This window comes from Giraffa tippelskirchi, chromosome 4 (genome assembly GCF_054371585.1).
Source record: "Giraffa tippelskirchi isolate mGirTip1 chromosome 4, T2T-mGirTip1v1.2.pri, whole genome shotgun sequence".
Taxonomy (NCBI): domain Eukaryota; kingdom Metazoa; phylum Chordata; class Mammalia; order Artiodactyla; family Giraffidae; genus Giraffa; species Giraffa tippelskirchi.
Genome location: NC_137278.1, coordinates 113,462,479 through 113,486,118, shown reverse-complemented (window position 1 = coordinate 113,486,118; position 23,640 = coordinate 113,462,479). Strand labels below are relative to the sequence as shown.

Below are 23,640 nucleotides of genomic sequence, written 5' to 3'. Positions count from 1 at the left end.
TGGTTCATTTTTATTACATCTTATCTTTGTTAGACTTTCCTTTAAAGCTTCAATTCCATAAATTTCTTTAGCAGGCTTAAATGGAACACAGTTAATATCTATGATAATTACGTCAAACTGAAACTCATCTTGTAATTCTTTGAGCTGTTGTTCAGTAGCTAAGATGTGTCTGACTCTTTGCAGCCCTGTGGACCGCAGCACGCCAGGCTTCCCTGTCCTTCACTATCTCCCACAGTTTGCTCAAACTCATGTCCGTTGAACCCGTGAGGCCATCCAACTATCTCACCCTCTGTTGCCCCCTTATCCTCTTGCCCTCAATCTTTCCCAGCATCAGGGTCTTTTCCAATGAGTCAGTTGTTCTCATCAGGTGGCCAAAGTATTGAAACTTCAGCTTCGGCATCAGTCCTTCCAGTTAATACTCAGGGTACTTCACATTAATTTGTGTAGTCTTCCCCTTTAAAATTGGGCCAGTGTTTGTGTAGCTTTGTGGTATAGTTCTCTCAGTCTTAAAGGATTGAGTCATTTATTATTTTCAATATGTCTCCATATTAAAATTGTGATTCTCCAGAGTTCTCTTAATGTGTCACTACTATGTGAGGTCTTTTCCACCATCCTTTGTTTGATTTCATCAGATGGCAAGCATCTTTTCTAATTTAATATCAATTGGATATCTTTGCCACTCCTAAGACTAGACATGAGAACTTCACTTCTTCCCTTTTATACCTTCCATCCTGATCTTCAAGAACCTATTTCCCTTTCTTAACTCTCCAGCAAATGTTTTAGACTAATCCCTAAACCTTCTTTCTCAGGATGGCCAGTTAAAGTTAACCACACAACTCTATAAAATAACTGCACCTTATAAAAGAAGCTACTGCAAGATCAAAAATGTAGATGGCCTAGTTCACCAAAAACCTCAATTTATAAATATTCTTTGACTCCCTAACTCCCTGAACTTCTCTTAGAATCTGGATGTTGGTATTAATATTTTAGTACCCAGAAAATAGAAACTCTGTTCTTTGCCAAAGTTTAGAATTTATTTGCTGATAAATAGAGGAGTCAGACAATAAGAGATCAAAATGTCAGCTTTGTTACTGATGCAGCTGTTAGAACATAGCTTAGGTATATGGAAATAAAAGGAGGTTCCTAAAACTGAACCCCCATGTTAAGGTCGCTTGACACATAAAGAAAGAAATGCTAGTCACATGTTTCCAGGATATAGAAGTGTAAAGTATATGTAGTGTAGTGAAGTCACTCAGTCGGGTCCGACTCTTTGTGACCCCTTGGACTGTAGCCTACCAGGCTCCTCCGTCCATGGGATTTTCTTCTTAAAAATAGCATTTGCATCATTATGATTTCATAAATATGTTACTCTAGAATCAATAACTATGAACTCACAAAAAAAGAAATGAAATTTTGTACTTAGCATCTTTGCCTAAAAAAGAGCTTTAGAAGTATCCATTATATGTATTAATACCTCTTCAGATTTCTTACCCTTTTTTTCCTCCTGGAACATATTTAGCTGCTAATTTCCCATAATCACCATCTCTATAAATGTGTTGATAAGGTTTATAACAAACTTCCTATATCCTTAGAGATCTGTAAATATATTTTATACCTAAATTAATTGAAAATTGTAAAAGTATTAGTTTAAAATAATTTCCTCTCAAAGCTTTAAACACACTCTTTTGGCTTCCAGTTATGTCTAATGTCAGTTGATTGTCATTGTTTCGTGGTATAGCATATAGGATTTTCCTTTCTCTTTCCCTGAAAGTTTGATTTCTCACTTAATCCTGAGGTTCAGCAATGTCATAATACATTTATATTCAAATAATTTGTATGTTTCATTTTTCTACTTTATACTTTCAATCTAGAGACTTGTTAGATTAGACTGTCTTTCATATATTGACTTAAAAGATTTTTATTTCTAGGCTTAACTTCTATTCTAAGAAGCTTATTTTTACAGAGACTGACGAGATTAAAGAGCAGTTGTCTGTTTCAGTAGTAATACACTTGTCTAACACTCATGACAGTTCTTGATAGTCAGTAAGCATATTAAAATCGACAGTTACCCAGTGAATAGTTACTGAGCTCCAGAAATATAAATCCTAAATTTTTGTATGTTTTTTATCTGCTAATATTTTCTTCCTGCATTTTTAACATGGTTTAATTTTTTATTAAAACATATATGCATGTTGAAATCTGTATTTTGAGACTAAATTGGAAGATACTATATGAATATTAATATACACATTTGTCGTTTTTAATCTTTAGTTATAATATAGGTAATATACTATTATATGTTAGATTTGTTATGCTCTCCTGATTGGATACCACCATGAAGTGAATATGGATTCTGTATTTGAAATCAATTTTTCAACATAATTAAAATGAAATTAACATTCCAACTTGGCAATCAGCAGCATCCTCCAGAGAAGCAGTTTTATCCTTGGAGCATAACAGTCACAGTTAATCACTACCAATGAATCTTTATGTTAGAACATCAAAAACATAAAAGTGAAGCTCTATAGATTTAGTTAATTTATTTCTATTGCAATCCTAAGGGTCTCCTTCAGTGCATAAACATTAATGTGTTTTGAGACTTGGCATTTTCAATCTTTAGCATTTGGAAGTTTCAGAGCCTGCATATCTCTTAAGCAAAATAAATGTCACTGAAAATATTCATAACTAAAGTTATCACAGAATCTCCACAACATTCTTTCATTCAATAAATATTTATTAAGTACCTGTGTGCCAAGTTAAACTTATAAAAGAGCTGTATTCCAGAGGTTAATCTGTAAGACATGTGTTATAAGCTTTGAATACATTTTTCTAAGTCATATACATGGAAGGTAAATGTCTTTGCTTCACTCCACAAAAATATGTTTTGAAGAATGTTATAGAAACTAAATTTGGCTGAATAAAGCCAAAAAAAAAAAAAGGGAATTCACTTGTAGGATATTAGAATGTCTCAGAAATTGCAGAAACAGAGCCAGGGCCACGGTAAAACTTCAAGCATGGCAGATTATGAAATGTTTCTCTAGAGCGATGTCAATAACTTACCTTTTCCATTTCACATTTTTAAGCTCCTGGGTGAAAGAATCTGATTGGCCTAATATGGAAGAGATATTTGTACTTGAATCAATTAGTTATAGTCAAGTGTTCCTTTAGCACAGACATGGTTAAAGGGAACACTTGGGCAATCAACTCAGAAAGATCTAATAAAGTAGAATATTTCAGAATCTAAACCCAGTGTTCTCAATATTTATCTGGGAAAATGTATCTCAGTTTCCAACTTTGAACTCCAGAAATTTGCCCTCTCTGCCTGCACTGAGTTAGAGGTATCATTGCCTTACCATCTGATCATGCATGCCCTACCAAACTCCAGCCGCAAAAAATTCTAAGACTTTTCTGAACCTATAAAATAATAATAGCCAAAGGCTAAAGGCAAAAATCTACTGAAATTTGTTAGGAAAAAATGAATCTAAGGAAAACCAATGTGCCCTCTTGGAGGAAGGAAAAAAACATGGAAGAAATAGGGATATTGTTATGAACCTATGGTGCAATGTTAATAGATTACAGAGTAAGTATCAATAGAATCAGAATCCCTGTATAGCCTCTGTATTTTCTGCCCATGAAAAATGAAAAGAATAAAATAAGAATTAATAATAGTAAGTAAAAACTCAAGATAGTTACATGTACCAGAAAAATGACCTCCTTTTATAAAAATAACCATATTGTTTGTCTTGACTGAAGTAAATCCTGGATTAATGAAGCATGCAAATGATAACTTTTCAGTCATTTACTTAGTGCTTATTTTTCTCCAAGAACTGTGTTAGAAATAACTGATATTTGAATTATATAGTTCTACTCTTCAAAGAGCTTGTAGAGAGACAGTCATGAAAACAAATTATTGCACTTTAGTATTTCAGTGTCCGTGACCCTTTCTCTAAGTCTCTGGCCTTTAAGCAGAATGAGAAAAGTGCCATATGCCTAAAACCACTTATAGTTCTTATTTAAAGGATGTTCTCCAAGTTAAGGCTGTATATTGACACCCTGCTTAGACTGGTTAGTTTTTCACAATAAACGTAAAACATCCAATAGGTTATTTTCGAACAGTAAGAAAGGGATTTTCAATCACCAAGAATGAATGGAATTCCTTAAGTATAAACTGCGTCCTTAAACTTTTTAGACATTTTCTATACATGTAGAGGAGAAAAAGGCTGTAGAAATACCACATATTGAGTTCAGCAAAGTGTTTTGATTACTTTTTAAATGAACATAAGATTGGAATGAGACTAAAAACATGAAAATATAACTGGAGAAGGCAATGGCACCCCACTCCAGTACTCTTGCCTGGAAAATCCCATGGAAGGAGGAGCCTGGTAGGCTGCAGCTCATGGGGTCTCTAAGGGTCGGACACGACTGAGCGACTTCACTTTCACTTTTCCCTTTCATGCGCTGGAGAAGGCAATGGCAACCCACTCCTGTGTTCTTGCCTGGAGAATCCCAGGGACGGCGGAGCCTGGTGGGCTGCCGTCTATGGGGTCGCACAGAGTCGGACACGACTGAAGCGACTTAGCAGCAGCATAACTGGTGGAATCATTGTAATCACAGGGGCTGAACAAATGAATTCATGATGACTGAGTGAAAAGGAAGTTGGAGTCAGCACTTTAATATTTGACTTAAATATGAATATGATATTTGTGAAAGCATGAGGCTAGAAGAGATAGTTAAGTTTAGATAAATAATTTTGTTTTAGGGAAACCTTTGAAGAGAGATGCAAATCTAAGAAGGTGAAATTTAACAGGGTCATTTATATGTTAATAAATCTGCATCCACCTTCATATATACTGATTGCTTCTGTATAGGGGGATATGTATAATTTAACTGCAACTTCTAAGAAAAATGTTTCTACTAAAAAAGACAAATTGCCAATGACTGACAAAGATAGTAATGATTTTCAGTACCCAAAAAGCAATCGACAAGGCCAAAATTCTATGTCCAGACCAGAGCATAGCTGGATATTATGTTAATTTCTGGGAAATATGCTTGAAGCAGATATATTCAAACAAGCATATATTCAGAAGAACATGATCGGCATAGCAAGATGACACTGAACGCCTTCAAGGAGTGTTGGAAACAATTAGGAATATTGGGAGTGCGGATAACAAAGATCCAGATGCTCCTAAGAAAAAAGAGCAATCAAATGTGTTCTTTTGGCTGCATGAGAAGAGCTTGGGCCCAAAGTGAAAGGCTGTTAACAGATAAGTATGAGTTGTGTATAAGTGAGGACTGCTAACCATCACAGATCTGAGAAGAAAGAATCGACCCCCTGCAAAGAGAGCTGTTTCTCATGATTATGTCTAGCATAGACCTGCCAAGCATACGAATGTGGCAAGATTATTATATGAGGGATTCAGATTTCTGTTGAGAAATTGAAATACATGCTCTTCAAATTGCCCCTGCCCTGGATTCTGTGTTTCTCTACATAATTCAAAGAGTTGGACTCAGAGAACCTTCGCTTTTTTAAACAAGTGCAGTGCCTGGCACAGTGTAGGTACTCAAGACATGCATTCTGAATAACTGAACACATAAATAGAATCTGGGTGGAAAAAGAAGAACAAAAACCTAAGAATCTGGAACAGGAACTAGGGCAGTGACTTCCGCAAACTAACCAAACCAGAAACCAGGGCTTCATCCCTGCCCTCATCCTGCCTTGTCCTTGCTCTTCCCTCTGCGCGCCTCCACACAAGGTCACTGTCACCTCCCTGTGACTGTAGATACTAGCTCTTTAAAATCTCTCAAGCTTGTTGATTTTCTTCTTTTCTTGCTCAGGCCATCATACTAAAACAATGTCTGTACTTCTAGTCTTGCCTTCTTCTAATTCATTCTTCACACTTCGGCTAAAGAAATCTATCTAAATCATTATTTCTAAACTTGCCAAAAATCCCTCAATCATTTCCTAGCATCCCTAGGATAAATTTCAAATGCCTTCATATAGCCCCTAGATCCCCACAATATCTGGTTCCTATCTATCCCTTTATCTCTACTTCCCGTCTTGCACTTTCTGTTCTTAATATACTTAATATCTATGTCTTTTTTATGACTACTTCTGTCTCCTTGTGTGCATATATCCTGTTCTGTTTTCCTCTTCATCCTTTGTGTGGTAATGATAATAATGATCTTCTTTATATGTAATAAATATTTAATAACCACATTGAGTAGTTGCAGTATGCTAGGCACTGTTCTATACATTTACACATATTGTGTCTTTTAGTTTTCACAAAGCCTTTGAGGTAGAAATGCTGTTGCTTCCACACATGAAGAAACACAGCTTTCCAAGCACTGTGGTATACAGAAGTGCAGACCTCTGGAGTCCTATTTTCTCTGAATTATTTAGAATCTCAGGATAAGGCTGCAATTTAAAGACTATGTAGTCCAAACTTTCAGCTGGATCTTAAGTACCCTATCTAATTTTAAATGGTCTCCATGGGGAGTCAAAAAAGAATCTCTCTCTTTATACTCTGAAAAGAGAAGCATAGTTTTTTTCATAGGGAATAATCAGTTCTTATCTGACCCCATTACATCCTTCCAAATGAGCAACAAATGTATTCAAATCAAACACTTATTTAAGAATGAGAAATGGAGGTAATTTCAAAGTAGTGCAGTTACTTTATAAAGTTTATTTTTTTCTAATGTAATTAGCCACACATACTATCACCAAAGTTTGATATAAGTATAGTAATGATTACTAATAAGTTATGTAAGAAATGTAAATGTCTGCTTGAATCAATCTAACATTATTTATCCCAATAAAACTTTCAAAATCAGTGTCTAATAGCAAGGATGATTAAGTTCTTTTATTAAAAGAAAAAAGTGACTAATCAAGGTACATTCAAATATAATGTTGACTGACATCTTAATCTAAAAGGTGTTCTCCATATTTTTTTCCATAATATAGAATCTTATATTAGCTCTATGTGGTATTTTTATAAGGTCTTTGAAGATGTGCATTTTCCCCATAGTTATTTTAAGTTAGCCTTTCAGAAGCAAGCTTCTCTACCTTGTTCCCACATTTCTAAGGTCAATGATTATCTATATCTTATTGACAGGGTTTTATAAAAAAATAGATAACGAGATTTTTCATTCAAAAAATATATGTATGCATGTATATATATTTTATATATATAAAACTGATGCTAGGAAGGACTGAGGGCAAAAGGAGAAGGGGCCAGCAGAGGATGAGATGGTTAGATACCATCATTGACTCAATGGACATGAATTTGAGCAAACTCTGGGAGATGGTGAAGGACAGGAAGCCTGGTATGCTGTAGTCGATGGGGTCACAAAGAGTTGAACATGACTTAGCGACTGAACACACACACAGACGTATATATCTAGACAGCATATTAAAAAGCAGAGACATTTCTTTACCAAAAAGGCCCATCTAGTCAAGGCTATGGTTTTTCCAGTAGTCATGTATGGGTGTGAGAGTTGGACTATAAAGAAAGCTGAGTGCTGAAGAATTGATGCTTTTGAACTGTGGTGTTGGAGAAGACTCGAGAGTCCCTTGGACTGCAAGGAGATCAAACTAGTCAATCCTAAAGAAAATCAGTCCTGAATATTCATTGGAAGGATTGATGCTGAAGCTGAAGCTCCAATACTTTGGCAACCTGATGCAAAGAACTGACTCCTTGGAAAAGACTCTGGTGCTGGGGAAGATTGAGGGTGGGAGGAGAAGGGGACAACAGAGGGTGAGATGGTTGGATGGCATCACTGATGCGATGGACATGAGTTTGAGTAGGCTCCAGGAGTTGGTGATGGGCAGGGAAGCCTGGCATGCTGCAGTCTATGGGGTCGCAAAAAGTCGGACACGACTGAGCAACTGAACTGACTGATACACATATATATATATATTACATATATATACAGCATACAATTAAATGTATTTATTTCAGATTCTGCATACTTAAATTTGTAATTTGAGGCTTGACTGGGATATAATCACAGGCAAAAGAATAACAAAATTCTTGAAAATATAAAGATTTCTCACCTTCTTTTAAATACTTCAGCTATTTGGATTCAATATTGACTTTAAAGAAAAATTATTTCTGAAGAAGTATAATAAACCATACTTAAAACTTCTGAATCATTTTCTTTCATTTGTAAGGATCACCAGAAATGTGTTTGGCTATTTATTTTTACCTGTATCCCATCATTGTATATAAAGCAATTTCTGCCATCATCCCTGGGTGCTCTTATATCCACATAAATCAGCTATTCACAACTTAACCTTTAAGTTCATGGTTTCATTACTTCCAATGTCATTCTCTCTTCCAAGTCAGACACATCCTATGTTATATTCTGAATCTTGTCATCACCCCCAAATCACCCCTACTCAAAAGTTACTAATTATCCATGCATATCATTCCTTCCTATCTCCTCCTTTCAGCTTGTTTTATCAACTTCTTCTACTATCATCTTTTTAAAAAGTTCTATCATTTCTTAGTGCATCAGCTGCATTCAGCCCTCTTCTGTCTCCCTATTTAGCTTGGATTTTATGACCATTATTTCACCATGCTCAAAAATTCCAGACCCATCATTTTTTTTTTCATTTGGTTATGTCCATATCATAACTACAGTCACCAATGAATTTTCTTTCTCCATCGCTACGTTTGGGTACCTGAGTGCTGCAAGAGAAAATTAATGCAAGGGAATGTGAATCAGCTTCATGTGGGAATTCAACACTGCCAAGAAATCCCAATATTTTTCTGCCATCAGCCTTCTTTCTACTCTCTGCAACTTTTGTCAGAGACCTCCACTGTCCTCAAACCTGTATCTCTGCAGGTGCATTTACATTCTACTCTAGAGGGAGAGATAAAGAGACTATCTCAGTCCTCTGAATTATTTGCTGAGGAATTCACACTAACTCTTGCCCCCATCCTGCTTTAATACAGAAAACTAGGTTAATTTCTTCTAATTTAAGACCATCCCTGCTAATTTTGTCTGTCTGATTCTGCCGATTTCCCACTTGTACTTCAAATTCTCTTCAAATTCTCCTCTCTTCTGGATTGTGGTCATCAGCCTTTAAACATGCTCAAGTTTCACCTGTTAAAAGAAATCCTTTCTTCATTCTACTTTTTCACTTCAATCACTACCTGTTCACTCCTCAGTCTGGTGTTAACAATTGATTTTAAAAATTTCTGAGTCATCAATTTGAACTTTAACAAGCAAAAGGCAACTACATTCCACATATGAAGTTCATTTAATAAATATTTCTAATGTGAAGTTTTACATTCAAAGTTAACTAGTTTATAAATAGAAGGCCCATGAATTCAGTGGAAGATCTAGAAGGTTAAAGTGAGGCAATTAAACATCTAAGAAGCCTGTGTTTGAATATAAGATATGTGTTAGTTGATAGTGTCTTCTTGTTTGTGTCTGGATTTATGCTGATGTTCCCAGGGAAAATATTGTGCCAATAACTGACTTGTTCTTATTGGTTAGAGGGTAACTTAAAACCTAATTTTTCTAGGTCAGTGAAAAATTGTTATTTGTCTATTATATAATACAGTGGTCTTTACCTGAAGAAAATTACTTTTTGACAGAAAATTATGGTATTCTCATAATTTTGACAATCTGGAGTAGAAAGAAAAAAAATAAGTTATATATTCCTGTAAATAATTGCATGTAGAAAAGAATATCAATTTTTATAAGAAGAAAACTGTCTTTATCTAGGCTAAAAGCACTGCAAATATATATTACCTCTGATATGAATTTATAATATATTATCACAAATTCTCTTAAGAGTCATTTATAATTATAGCTTTTTGTCCTTTGAAGAACATGCCTTTTTGAAAGTTGTGAGCTGAAATACTTAATTCTAAAGTGAAATAGCTAGTCAAGATTGCGCTTAAATTAACTGGCTGTGGAGGAGAAGAAAGTTAATAAAAACTATGAGAATTCAGATAACTTACCCACATTGATAAATATATTAGAACTTTAATCAATACTTTTTGACACATATGTTTGTATTTCCTGTTTATTTTCACAATTTCTCTTATGTTTTATATTTAGGGTATTTCTATAGGTACAGATTTCCTATTTTAAAAATGGTAAATATGTGAAAAATATTAATATTCCACTGTGTGCAGATTTATTCAGCTTTATTGGAGAGCAGTGCCTAGGTAGTTTGTAGGCTGAGGAAGATTATTTTGCCCACAGTAATAACTGGCCCCAAATACTTCATGAAAAATAGTTTTCATGAAGAGCTCAGAAATTGCTTTTTTCTCAGAACTCATCAAAGAGTTCACAGGTATGTTGACAGTAAAATCATTCTAACCACCTAGAATGTATCTCTTTGGGTCTTAACTTTCTTTCTGTTGAATATATGATGCAAGAAACATGCCTTAAATTTCTTAGGACATTGTGATGCCAATTTGTATGGACCGCTATGTTTTTGTTTATGTGAAAAATTTAAAAACTTGTCACAGCTGTTCTGAAGCTAAGGTCAACGAACATGCATTTCTCCAAAATGCACATTTAATGAAAGAATACACAGTTTCTCTGAATGAATGCATTTGGAGGAGGCATGTGCAGGGTGTTATCGCACTTCCAGCTTTTCTTTATAATGATCGTGTGATAAAAAAAGGGAACTCTCTAACTTGCCTCATTTCTTAGATAGGAATCTCTGCTTCATATTTTGTTACATTGACTATATTTTATGTAGTAAAATTTTATTTTTCTAAGAATTAGTCTATTATGCTTTTATAAAAAATTTAAAATAATATTCTCATGGCTTTTTATTGGGTTATTTAAATTCCATATTTTCCCAGTGCCTCTACTCTACCCAGGGAACAAGTGGGCTACTTCAAACACCACAACTAAATCATGTTTGTGATGACATCTGGTAACACTGGTGAACTAATCTAGTTCCTTTCCCCCCTCCCAGAGCAGTGTTTATCAACATCTGTCCAACTAAATAAATGTGTCTACTTAAAGACACCCAGTTGCCAGCTCAAATAGAGGAGGAAGAATTAGTGTGGTAAGGGGAGAAGAATGATAGAATTTTTTAGAACTTTTTCATGACCTGATTACTGGCACATAATTATTATTGTTATAGCACTTGTGTAATGTAATGATAAAATTATGGATCTGGGATGTGAAAATTTCTTCTTGCCTCAAATTAAGTTCAGGAGATTGAACATCAGAACCTTACCAGTGATTCTGACCAAACCATGTATGTGAACTAGAATCCAGAGAGTCCCACCCTCAAACCAGTGCTTTCTTCAAGTTACTGCCTTTCCAGAAGTCTGCTGTATTTTTCTTAAGCGCTAAGCTTATAAATCTGTTTGAGATCCTGAGCACCTTAATAGGTTACTGCTTCTATTTGTAAAATAACCTGAGTGGCCCAAGGTGAAGAATATTCTTTAACAAGCTGCCTGACTTGCTCCCGGGGTTTACTACAGGCTGGGAAAATGTGGTCATGCATGTTTCAGAGTGGCTCATTTTCAAGAGACAGACTTTCTGGTCAACTGTTAGAACTGCCTTCAGCCTGATTATGCTTTTGGATGCAGTGAATATATGTGTCATGGTGAAATTAAAAAAAAAAAACAAACAAACAGAACACCATGTCTTTCTCGTATCTGAGCTTCAGCACATCTGAAATGATGCTCTTGTTTTATTCCATGGCTTTCTTTGGATTGAAATGTATCCATTAACATTTGTGTGCTTTTCTTTTTCATCTGTCCTCCTTCATCTCATGAAAAGCACATCAGGGTAAGTTGAATCACAATGGCTGCTGAACATGTTTATTTTCAGCACCATCCTCTTTTTCTTTTATCTTTAGTATTTCTCCTTTCAGTTGTAACACAAGCTGCACTGCCTCTGACCTAAAATGAAAATTGTGAAGTGTCTTCATTTTCTTACCATAAAAGGAATCATTGGTTCAGAGAAATGTTCACATTTAAATGAATCGGGTTGGCCTTTCAGGCACTTCAATTTCTTCGGTTCTACTAGACACATATCAAAAGACAATCCAGATGACATTTTCCCTAGTTCTTAAGTCACTCTCTAGGGGTTAGTGTGACATTCAGTGAGGCTTAAGTAATAGTTGCAGGTCACTTGGGTATTTTTAACTGTGCTGCATGGCTGACTCTGCCTGTGTGTTTCAAAGTGCTTTGTGGTTCTCCACTAGCACTATATTCAAGAGATAAATTTATTTGTCAGTTACTAGAACTGCCCTTCGATGAAGAGGGTTAAATGCTGAATCTTCCCCAGTAGAACTTATACATTTAGATTCCAAAGTAATCCCTGGTTTTGGCTGAACCCTTTGGTCTTGTGTGGTCTTTCCCCTGTCTCCTATACTATGAGTTAATTCTTAAAGCCTTGAAAGGTGCGTTACTAAGATTACTGTTCCAAATTTCAAATCCTGCTTTTTGAACTAAATTTAGAATATGTTATTTATTTCTAAAACCAAGGAGGCTTCAGTTTTGCATAATATAAAGTATTATGTTTCTATAAATGCCTACATGGACAATATGATGAGCTATAAAACACTTTAGATGGAGAAAGGTTTTGATTTTTACACTTTAAGCAAAACATTTTGAGGGAGCAAATAAAATGGCTCCAATGAGATGCAATTATTCAGGAAGCTATAGAAAGTGTCACTAACTGGCAATATGGATATTTTATATTCCAATACAAGGTCATGTGCTTTGTTTATTAGTTTGGTTTACATTTGTTATATTTTTGCAACTCTAACTTTAAGATATAATTACTACTACTAGTTATTTAACATTGCAATGTTTTCTTAAGTTAGGATAATTTATGATATTAAGGAAAGCACTAGAAAGTGTTCTTGAAAATGCAAGGCAAGCTGTGATTGGAGTACTATTCAACTACATTGGCCAAATGCAAGTTGTAAGACCTTACTTTTTAAAAATATACAATACTCTGACACTGGATTTTAAAGAATTATTTAAATGTCATCATGTAATAGTGGCCTTCTGTTTTCTAATGATTTTAAGTTTCATGAGGAAAATAATGCCAAGAAATAAAACTTTATTCTCCCTTTTCTTTTTGAATGAAATATTGAAAAATAATAAATTCATAATACATCAATATCTGTGGACTTTAAGAAACTGATATAATTACCTTAATTCTAAAATTCAATTTCTTGTCTTGCGCATGCTCCTAGAATTTAAACATTTTAAGACCTCAAAATCATTTACTTGGTCCAATTACTAAAAGGAAGCTTGGGAAGTTAAATGTCAGGAGAAAACAGTACAATCATAGTAAAGATGTGGGAAGATTTGAGGTGGAAAGAATATTGAATTAGGAACAGAAGACAAGACTTTAAGCTCCATGTGTTTTCTGCATACCTTTGAGTGAATGACTTATATTATCTGTACTTTCTGCCAACTTCCTAATACTCACAAGAGTATGAGAAAAAAATAATCTCAGAAGCTTAGAACTATAAACTTCAAATCTGATTTAAAGAGGACTCAAAATTAGATGAAGCACCAAAGCAATCTAGTCTAAATGGCCTCCAAATAAACCTGAGAACTTACCAATGTCTCTCCAGTAAGTTCCTATTTAACAATCAGGAAGTGACTGGGGAGAACAGACCACAGTATATTGCAAAAGTGAAATTGTTTACTGGAAAGAAATACAAACCCCTCTAGCTTTCAATAACAGCATGAGTAATTGCATTGCTCCATCACATTTGTGCATGCATGTGTGTGTTTACACCTTTTTAATGGTTTTGAAAGTAATTAAATTCAAAATAAAATGAGGAGTGAAATTATGTAAATCCCAACTCAAATTCACAGATAAATTTCTTTCCTGAGGCTGTACTCTCCATTTCAAGTAGCTTGCAGGAAAAAAAAAAAAGTTTCAACATGAATGAACTTAGGATTTATGTATTCAAATAATCTCAGTTCCAAGCGATGTAGCATGTATCTGAGGATCTAAATAAAGCACTACTTAAATGTGCAATGGACTTTTATATGTACTACATGTGAAAATATGCCATAATAGGATATACCTACACATAAACACTTACACTTACCCACATACAGAATCACAGCATGCTGTGCTTTCAAAATCAAGTCAACCTTGTTAATGCTGGATTTGAAACTCTTAATTTTATGGAGCTAAATGTGTATACTTAGGTAATCAATGTCTGAAGCAGTTGATTGGGATTCGTAATATATTTCTGTTTAGAATAATTATGTTAATTAAGATATATATTTTCAACTTACATACATTTAAAAAAAATTGACATGTTGCTATATTTCCTTCATATTTACTGACAAGAATTTGAACCAGTTTTTTATACTTTTGATTCTCACAAAATTGATCAATAGATATAGATTTCTGAATAATGGCATTATAACCCATTGTCTGGTTGAAATTCGAAGAGATGATGTTTTCTTTACCCTCTTGACTGTTGAAGTTTATAGGAACAGGATGCATTTGATAATTAATAATAACGCGAAGTTATGTAATTTGCTTTTAGAACTATGTACAGAAGATTTATTCTCTGTACTATACTGTTAAGAAGTAGGTTCAACTGTCAAATTATTTTGACCTATATTTCATTCTGGTTCTTATCAGTCATTTATTTCTCCTGGCTATAATAAGGAAGTACTTGCTGTGTGCCACAGTAAATAAATAAATGCTAAAGATAAACTTTTCAACCAGAGAATTACTTTGTATCACAATAATGCAAAATTAATTAAACTGAAACAAATTACAAATTCAGCTTTTCTATCCTGATTATATAAATGGAGTCAACTTCCTTCCTCTGGCCAAGATTCAGAACCTGTTTTTAATAGGAAACAGCAAGAAAAGGAAGGTTCCTTTTTTGTCTTATAGTGTTGGGGACTGAAGTGTGTGGTGATGAAGGTGGTAAAGACTATCTATATTAGCCAGAAGTCAAATTAATGCAAGTCTACACAGGGATGAACAATGAGAGGAGAAATAAAGGGGGGAGAGTATCATTGCCTTTCATTTTAACAAAGAGCTGGTTGCTCCTATCCTCCTTTCATGATTATGGAAAGTTCAGAGAGGTTACTTAGCTAAAGGCTAATGTGGGGTTAAGAGGCTAACTCTAACCAGGTGCTCAAATTCCGGCTCTGTGCTCACTGACTCCCTGTTCCAAGTGGTCTCTTATCTCCAATGTCCTCATCTGCAACTGTGTACCAGCGTGTATCTTACTGGATGGCTGTGAAGATTCAATGACTTATACATACAAAGCACTAAGGATAGTGCTTCTCACTGTCACTTACTATCACAGAGTAAGTGATAAATGAATGTCAGCAATTATTATCTAATATCCAAAGCCTTATTTGTCTGCATACAGAAACTTTAATTTTTCAAACCATGATATTTTGTCTCAGAATATGAAGTGGTTCATATAAACAAGAAAGTGCCATAGATAAAGTTCAATTACTCACTGTATTCAATTGTAATACATTTTAATTACATTTAAATACAACATTAAATCATAAATGAGAAGTATAGCAAGTGCAATAACTAGAATGTATACAATTATAATGTTTGTGTAGAAGAGAAAATGAATTCTGCCTGGGAAAGGTCTTGGAATCTTAACAGGAAGGAAAGTTTAAACTGAGTCAGAAAGATGAGTGTGAATTTGCCACAATTATGATGCAAAGAAGGATGTCCCAGGCAGAAGATAAAGGCATATACAAAGTCATGGAGGGTAAAAAAAAATAGAATGAGGTATTTGGAACATAGCAAGCACTGCAGTATTGATTGAGCAAAAGAAGCTGGGAGAAATCCAAGGGCCATTTCACCAAGGGTCTTTTTAGTTGTGCCAAGATATCTGACCTACAGATCATATATCTGTAGTGTGTGTGTGTGTGCGCTCAGTTGTGTCCAACTCTTGGTGACCCCATGGACTGTAGCCCACCAGACTCCTCTGTCCATGGGATTCTCCAGGCAAGAATACTGGCATGGGTTGTCATTTCCTCCTCCAGGGGATCTTCCTGATGCAGGGATCGAAACTGCATCTCTTATATCTCCTGCATTGGCAGGTGGATTCTTCACCACTGTGCCACCTGGGAAGCTTATTTTCAGTTGCCTGCCTTAAAAACTTCAAAGGGGGGGAAGTTTTTAAAGCAGGCAACCCTTACAAAAATATTTGTGTTTAGAAAGGTCTTTCTGGAAGTTGGAACAAGGATAAGAAGTAGGGAATACCACAGGAGAGGCAGACTGGGAGTTCACTGCCATGATCTACAAATGAATTTGAACAAAAGCTTTGGTAGTAGCCAATCAATTTACAAAATAACATATTTAATTTTATAGAGGACATTTTAATCTCTTTCTGCAGCCAATCTGTATAACTGCTAAGCCAAATTCTTACTTGTTATTAAGATGTAATAAGTAGTTGGATCTTAACAAAAACATAGAATACTTAAAAGTCAACCTTCGATCAAGGATCCTCGATGGTTGTCAACACTGAGAGTTTCATGGATTACGACACAGCCATCTCTCAAAAGGTATTCTTGGCTAGATCAAGCAAAGATGCATGGTGCAGTAGAAGAATAAACTCTTACTCCTGAATGTTAGTCTTGGGAGGGAGATGAAGCTCATGCATTTGGTGCCATTCATAGGCTTCCTAAGTGGCACAGTGGTAAAAAATCTGCCTGTCAGTGAAGGAGATGCAAGAAACCCAGTTCAGTCCCTGCATCAGGAAGATCCCTGGAGAAGGAAATGGGAACCCACTCCAGTGTTCCTGCCTGGGAAACTCCAGGGACAGAGGGGCTTGCCAGACTAGAGTCCATGGGGTCACAAAGAGTTGGACATGACTGAACACACGTGCAGGCAGGAAGGAAGCGGTCTTTATGAGTGATGCTGACACTATGAATTTCCAGATTTTGAAGGATGAAAGAGTCATTGTGGGATCTGGGATGATCAAAAATAAGAGGACATTTTATGATTTAGGCGTCCCAGAGCTTCTCTGATAGCTCAGATGGTAGAGAGTCTGCCTCTGAGGCATGAGACCTGGGTTCGATCCCTGGTCGAGAAGATCCCCTGGAGAAGGAAATGGCAACCCACTCCAGTATTCTTGCCTGGAGAATCCCATGGACAGAGAAAGCTGGCAGGCTATAGTCCATGGGGTCACAAAGAATCAGACAGGACTGAGAGACTTTCAGTTTTCAGGTGGCGCTAATGGTAAAGAACCCACCTGCAAATGCAGGGGATGTAAGAGATATGGGTTCGATCCCTGGGTCAGGAAGATCCCCTGGAGAAGGAAATGGCAACCCACTCCACTATTCTTGCCTGGAGAATCCCATGGATCAAGGAGCCTGGCGGGCTACAATCACAGAGTCAGACATGACTGAAACAACTTAGCAAGCACTCAAGATTTTGATAATCAAAGAAGAGAACAACTTACTATCGCTGGAAAATGGTACTTGCAAAGATGGGATTACTCATGTTCAAATTATTTGCCAAAGTAAGTTTCCAGGTCTAATTAGAAGTCAGGAAAGAGTATTAGAAAGGAAGATCAAGACTAAAACAGGTTTAGTCTTTGTAATCCAAATTGATGATTGTGTTGTAGGCATTTGAGGAACTATTGAAGGGTTTTCAGAGGACAGTTCAATAATAAATAGCTCACATTTATTGGCTGTTTCTTTTGTACAAGTTATAGTTGTCATCACACTAAATGTATTTTCTTATTTAACTCTCATACCAACCCTCTGAGATGGGTACTGTTATCAACTTCATCTTACACATGAGGAAACTGAGCTACAAAAAGGTAAAGTGACTTGTCTGTAGATACACAGCTAAGCAGGGCACCAGGAATCCAGCCCAAGCTTTCCCACTTCAGAGCTCGTTATATTTATTACCTGATCGGCTCTTACAGATTTATTTTTCATGGCAGTGAAATGCAAGGGTAAGAAGCCTGGAGAGTAAGGCCAATTACAAGGCTGAGAAAAAAGGATAGTGGCAGCAAAAACAGAAAGTAAAAGAAGATAAAATAGGTAGTAAGAATGGAAATAGACAGGCATTAAATGGAAGGTGACTGAAACAGCCAGCCTGAGTGGCAGAGGAAATGGTACCATGTGGTATTTAGATAGTCATATCGCAAATTGGCAGTTCCAAAATAGCATCCTAGGCTAAGTGGTCCGAGAATAAAGTCTCTTTTCACTGACAGCAATGCACCATCCACGCTGGGAAAAATATGGAGAAGGAGACCTCACTGCCCCCATGGTTGTGAATTTTTGAATAATGAATTTCATTTCTCAGAGTTTAACATCTTAGTGAATTTGTTGATTTACAAGTTGTTCTCCCAAACTGTAAGAGCATGAGAGCAGGACTGTGTATGCCCTGGGACTAGGGTCGGCAGTCAGTCATTAGATTCTTATAGACCTACTATGCGTTGAGTTTTTGACCTCAAAACAAAAAATAAAACTAACAAAATTTTTGACTCAGCAAAATGTTAAAGATATTCTGGGGAAAATTGCTTGGTACTGAGGGGCCTAAAAACATAAGTACTAAATATTGCCTCCATGTCCAAGGTAGGATGGTTTCAGAGAGAAAGCATTTTTGTTGTGTCTTGAAAAACAAGATAGAGTGGGAAGACAAGACAGGAAAGCATGTGGATATCATTTAGATGAAAGACACAAAGCTAAGAAACACAAACATACTCTACCTATGAGGTCAAAACTGAAGTAGTTGAAGATATAAAACCTGTAAAGGAGAAGCCAGACATTTCTATTTGGATGGAATCATTGAAGCAAAACCATACTTGCTTAAATTAGTATGGATTAGGATTCAGGAGCTACAGGCTCAGAAAATGCCCTTGATGGATTTACATTTTTTAGACATTTTCAGCCCTTTATCTAGGTGTCCTTGGTGGTAGATATTACTAGGGTGCCCGCGCTTTGCTTCTGTCTTCGGATCAGGTATGGCAAGTCCAGGCTGTCCTCTGCACGTTTCCCTATGAACTTGCCATTATTCACACACCTGAGTGTTCCCCACATGCTGGGCCTTCTTGATGCACCGCATTCCATTTACAGTAACTCACTGACACCCTTCTCAAGAGAGTCTGAGGCCTTTGGGGAAATCTAATGGCCTTCTTTATTGCAGATAAGAATGCGTTTACTGAAAATTCAGTGAATTTTTACTGAAAAAACTCAGTGACTCAGAAGTTTTTCTGATTCAAAAATGACCTTCCCTTACAATTAGTACTTTGTTTCCACACCAGAAATGACAATCTTGTACCTGAAACTTCCTGTAGAAGGAAGTGCTACTGATGGTCCTCTAAAATCTGTTCTAAAATTTAAAACAAGTATGGTTGCCCATATTTATAGTGATGTATAAATGTAAGTGATTTGAGGGGAAAGGATGGTTAGATATTAGATTATCTAAAAGAAAATAAAGAAGAAGGAAGGGAGAAAGAAAGAAACAAAGGGACAGAGGGAGAGAGAGAGAAGGAAGAAAGAGAGGGAGCAAGGAAGGAGGAAAAGAACAGAGAACACCGGTGTATCCAAAATGCCTGTTTAGCCCAAATCAGTTTTTTTAAATTTAGTATTTCCTAATAGTTCAGGTCACTATTTCTCTGAAAGTAACTTCAAAATATCTGATGACCACAAGCATGCCTTCATGCAATTAACGCTGTACTTACCCTTAATCATCTCTCAGGAGATCACCATGTATTAAACTCAGTGATTTCCAAGAATTTTAGCACTAACCACATTGCTTTGTTTTCCTAACCATGCCTCTCTCCCAAGCCAGGATGTCCAGATATATGTCTCTTAAATAAATTCCATATGATGCAGATTTTTTAATAGAGAAAAATTAAATGAAATATCGCTTTGAGAATTTCAGTGCATTGCTTTACGTAATTAATACTACCCTTGGGTTAAGGAAAAGCAGATCTGGATTAATATCATGCAACACACAGTCCTAGAGTAAAAGCCAGTCATCCACTCCCATCAGGCCTGTTTCTCACAGTTTCAAGTGTATCAGTTCAGAAGCCTCTATTTGGGATTTAGCCCTGCCAGCTATGGGCCAAAGGGCAGAATTCCCTGGACCCTTATCTCATTATCTTTGTGTTAGGTAGTTAGAATAGGAAAAAGGAGTCCAGAATGGCAGTGGCTAAAAGACAAAGTAGGGAAAAGCCAGGGAAAATAGAACAAAGGAAGGTCCGGGACTGGAGTAGAACCTCAGGTGAAACAAACAGCCCTCCTGGCTAACCCAATTTACATAGGGCAGGCTCAGAGGGAAGAGAAAAAGCATTTAAAAAGAGGAGCCAAAATTGGGCCTCTGGCCTCTCTTCTCGTTGCCTTTCCTTTAGGGTCAGCCTGCCCTCATGCCTCGAGGGTGTATGTTCCTTTGCTTGCCGAATAAAACTCTGAGCTGTAATTGAGCTGTTAACACTGGTCTGCTGTTTCAAATCTTTGCGGTGAGACAGAACCACGGAAATTACACGCTCCCCCTGACATTTGCATACTCTTACTAAAGCTGTTGTTCTCTGTTTGTGATTTAAACATAACAAAGAACAAAGAAAAATTTTCCAAGGGATATAATGTCGAATGATTTCTCAAACAACTGTATGATAAATTTCTGTTCAAAAGGAGAATAGGATTATTTGAGCTCATTGGATTGCCTCTTAACCAGATTCCTATCAGGTGTCGCAAACCAGATCGACGAACTTTTAGAATCCTCTGCAATGGGTGCTGTTCTCATAAAGCAACTGAAAAAAGTGTACTAAAAATATATTATGAGATGTAATTTATTGAAACAAGAAGCAACTAAATGTAAATAAATGCTGGCTGACATGTTCAACATTCACTACTGTTTACAGAACACCTCTTTGGTGCCTGACTTTGCTCTAGATGCTTCAGATGCACCTCTGAACAGTGTATGTACCTGAAGCATTGGTCCCTCTTGAGCTTATTTTCTTTCATGAGATGACAGGTTGAGGAATAAATAATACATTATGTTAGAAGATAATTGATGTGGGAAAAAATAAGGCAAGGAAGGGGGATAAGGAATGTCTGCTTGGTATTATGGGGAAGAGGGGAAGAGATATTCAGAGAGAAAGTGACATTTGAGTAAAGATTTAAAAGTATACAAAGAGTAAGGCATGTGAAGATAGAGAAGACGAGCATTCAAAATGAGGTAACAGCAGATGCAAAGGTCCTGAGGCAGAAAAGGGTCTGGGCTGTGTCCAGGGAACAACAAGGAAACCAGTGTCGCTTGCTGAGATGGGAGCTGAGTCAGAGAACAGAGGGTAGAATGAATCCTAACAGCTGCTTTAGCTTTTATTCTCAGTGAGGCAGATAGTAATTGGAAATTTATGAGCAGAGAAGTTACATTATCTGACTTAACTTTTAACAGGATCACTCCAGTTCCTGTGGTGCACTTTTTAAATTATGGAACTGGTTAGAGGTTTCACAATTGAAATGTTCTACTTTTCAAAAATGGCTTGTGTACAATTTATGTAATTTCCTTGTGAAAATGTTATGTGCTTTCTAGGTGATGCGTGCATATTGACTTGCTTTTTTTTTTTGTTTTTGCTAAATGCAGCAAAAACCAGTTGTAAATGTGTATTTGTTTCTTTCCCTTTAATGCTACTCACCTGTCACATAACTGAAGTGTTTTTCTCCCCTAATGGATATAACGTTACAACTCTTGATAATGCTTCTGGGCTCTGTGGAAACCTACTATAAATTGTTTTGCATGTGTCCCTTGTTCAGTCCTGCCTCTGCCCCTCCACCCTTACTGCTCCTTGTGCTTGGAATGTCATCTCTAACTCCTTTCCACCAGCCCTTCAAAGTCAGTTCAGTTGCTCTAAAGTCTCCACTCATTTCCATTGCTGCGAATATTAACCCCTTCTCCAAAACATCACACTCAGAATGTGCATCATCGAGTTTAGCTTCTATTTGTGAACTGTACTATGTTTTTAAACAGTTTCATGTAATTGCTTTTTCTATTTAACCAGGGATCTCCTGTAAAACTGGGTGCTTGTCTGTGTGAGTCTCAGGTCTCAGCTCACAATAGGTGTTCAATAATTACCTGATGGTTTGTAGTTTAACCCTTCAACTCATTTCTATTCAACACATCTATCACAGTGAGACGAGGCTATTCAAAAGGCCTAGTTTTGAATGCAGGAATGTCATTGGAAGCCTGAGGGGATGGCTGAGAGTAAAGCAAACCAGGTGAGGGAACTACTCTAGTTTCATTTTGGAGTGGGGTGCCAGTGTCGCTGTTCCCGTTCCCAGGTGCTGAATAGCTTACACACGTTTTCTTTACTATCCCATGAAGTGAAAAAGCAGTTGATTTATGTGTCTCTTCAGCTACTATTAACTTTAATCTTTGTTTTGCCTCCTTGTTTCTTTGTTGCACTGCATTTTGTGGTAGCATCTATTGCAGACATGGAAAGCTTTTGTGTTAGAAGACATCTTTATTATATAGTCTAACATGTGATAGTCCACCACAATAAGCAATCAATCAGTTGATAGCAGGAAATAATCAAATGCTTCATTTCGGAGTTCCTAAGCATGAAAGACACACATTCAAAATAAAACAATATGTATAAAATGTGTGTGTAAGATCAATGTATCTAAGGAATAGAGAATATATTTTCCAATATAGTCCTGGCCAGGTATATCTCAATTTGAGTTTCAAAGAAACACAGACTTGTTATTTCAATCATGAGCGAGCTGAAATTGGTTTTGTAAATGGATGTCAAGGGTCAGTAGTAGGGATAGTGATTAAAGATGCCATTTGTCTAGGCTCTTCACATATTTTTGTTATCAGAAGCAACCATTTGTTGTCATTGAGATGCTTTGCTTTCATTAAAACCAGTAGTGATTGTAAATGAAAATAAGTGTACTATTGAATTTTATACCTTACATTGTTTTTAGTGATGGAAGTCAATGTACCTCGGAGTTCCCTTAAAATGAGAAGTAATGTTGTAGTCTATACAAAAAATGAACTCCTAAGATAGCCACCTTGACCCAGAAAGCATACTAAAATCAAGTGTATCATTTGAATGGGGCTAAAATTACTGACTTCATCTTCTGCCTCTATAAATAGGCATTTTTTTCTACTGTTGAAATAATAAAGAGCAGACAAGACAGATGGAAGAAACTTCATTTAGATCCTGTAATGTATGCAGGAATATGTATATGTGGGCCACTTTCTTGTTTAAGGAATAAAGATATTTGCTGATAATATAATTCAGTTTCTTAGTCCATTAACATTTAATGTTTGAATTTCAGTGAATCAGTATTTAGGAAAATTATTTTTAGATATCAATGTTTCATTTCTAATAAAATCAATGGGTAGTTTGCATGTATTATTCAAAGGAAGAAAGAATTCTGTTATTCTGTATTAACTCATAAAAAGCTTATAAAGGATTATTGGGCTTTTAAAAAATATTGTCATTAAAAATAATCACAGCCATCTTTTCCCATATTACCTGACTAATAATCCTTGCTGTATACTTCAGGCACGAACTTCTAGAAGAAGCTCGGAGAAAGGGATTACCTTTTGCCCAGTGGGATGGGCCCACTGTAGTCGCATGGCTAGAGGTAAGAGAATTAAATCAGAAGACTCTCAATCCAATCCAATTTTTAGAGACAAGTAAAGCCAGGTTCC

The 23,640-nt window shown here is 36.2% G+C and overlaps 2 protein-coding genes across 3 annotated transcripts in view; one reads left to right on the top strand and one right to left on the bottom strand.

Moving 5' to 3' along the window:
• ACSS3 (acyl-CoA synthetase short chain family member 3) overlaps positions 1-23,640 on the bottom strand; it is a 249,175-nt gene that overhangs the window by 12,379 nt on the left and 213,156 nt on the right. The gene's annotated exons all lie outside the window — the stretch shown is intronic.
• PPFIA2 (PPFI scaffold protein A2) overlaps positions 1-23,640 on the top strand; it is a 509,952-nt gene that overhangs the window by 451,300 nt on the left and 35,012 nt on the right. The window contains exon 24 of the mRNA XM_081594854.1: positions 23,492-23,573. Coding sequence (XP_081450980.1) covers positions 23,492-23,573 — 82 coding nt within the window. The remainder of the gene's footprint in view (positions 1-23,491; positions 23,574-23,640) is intronic.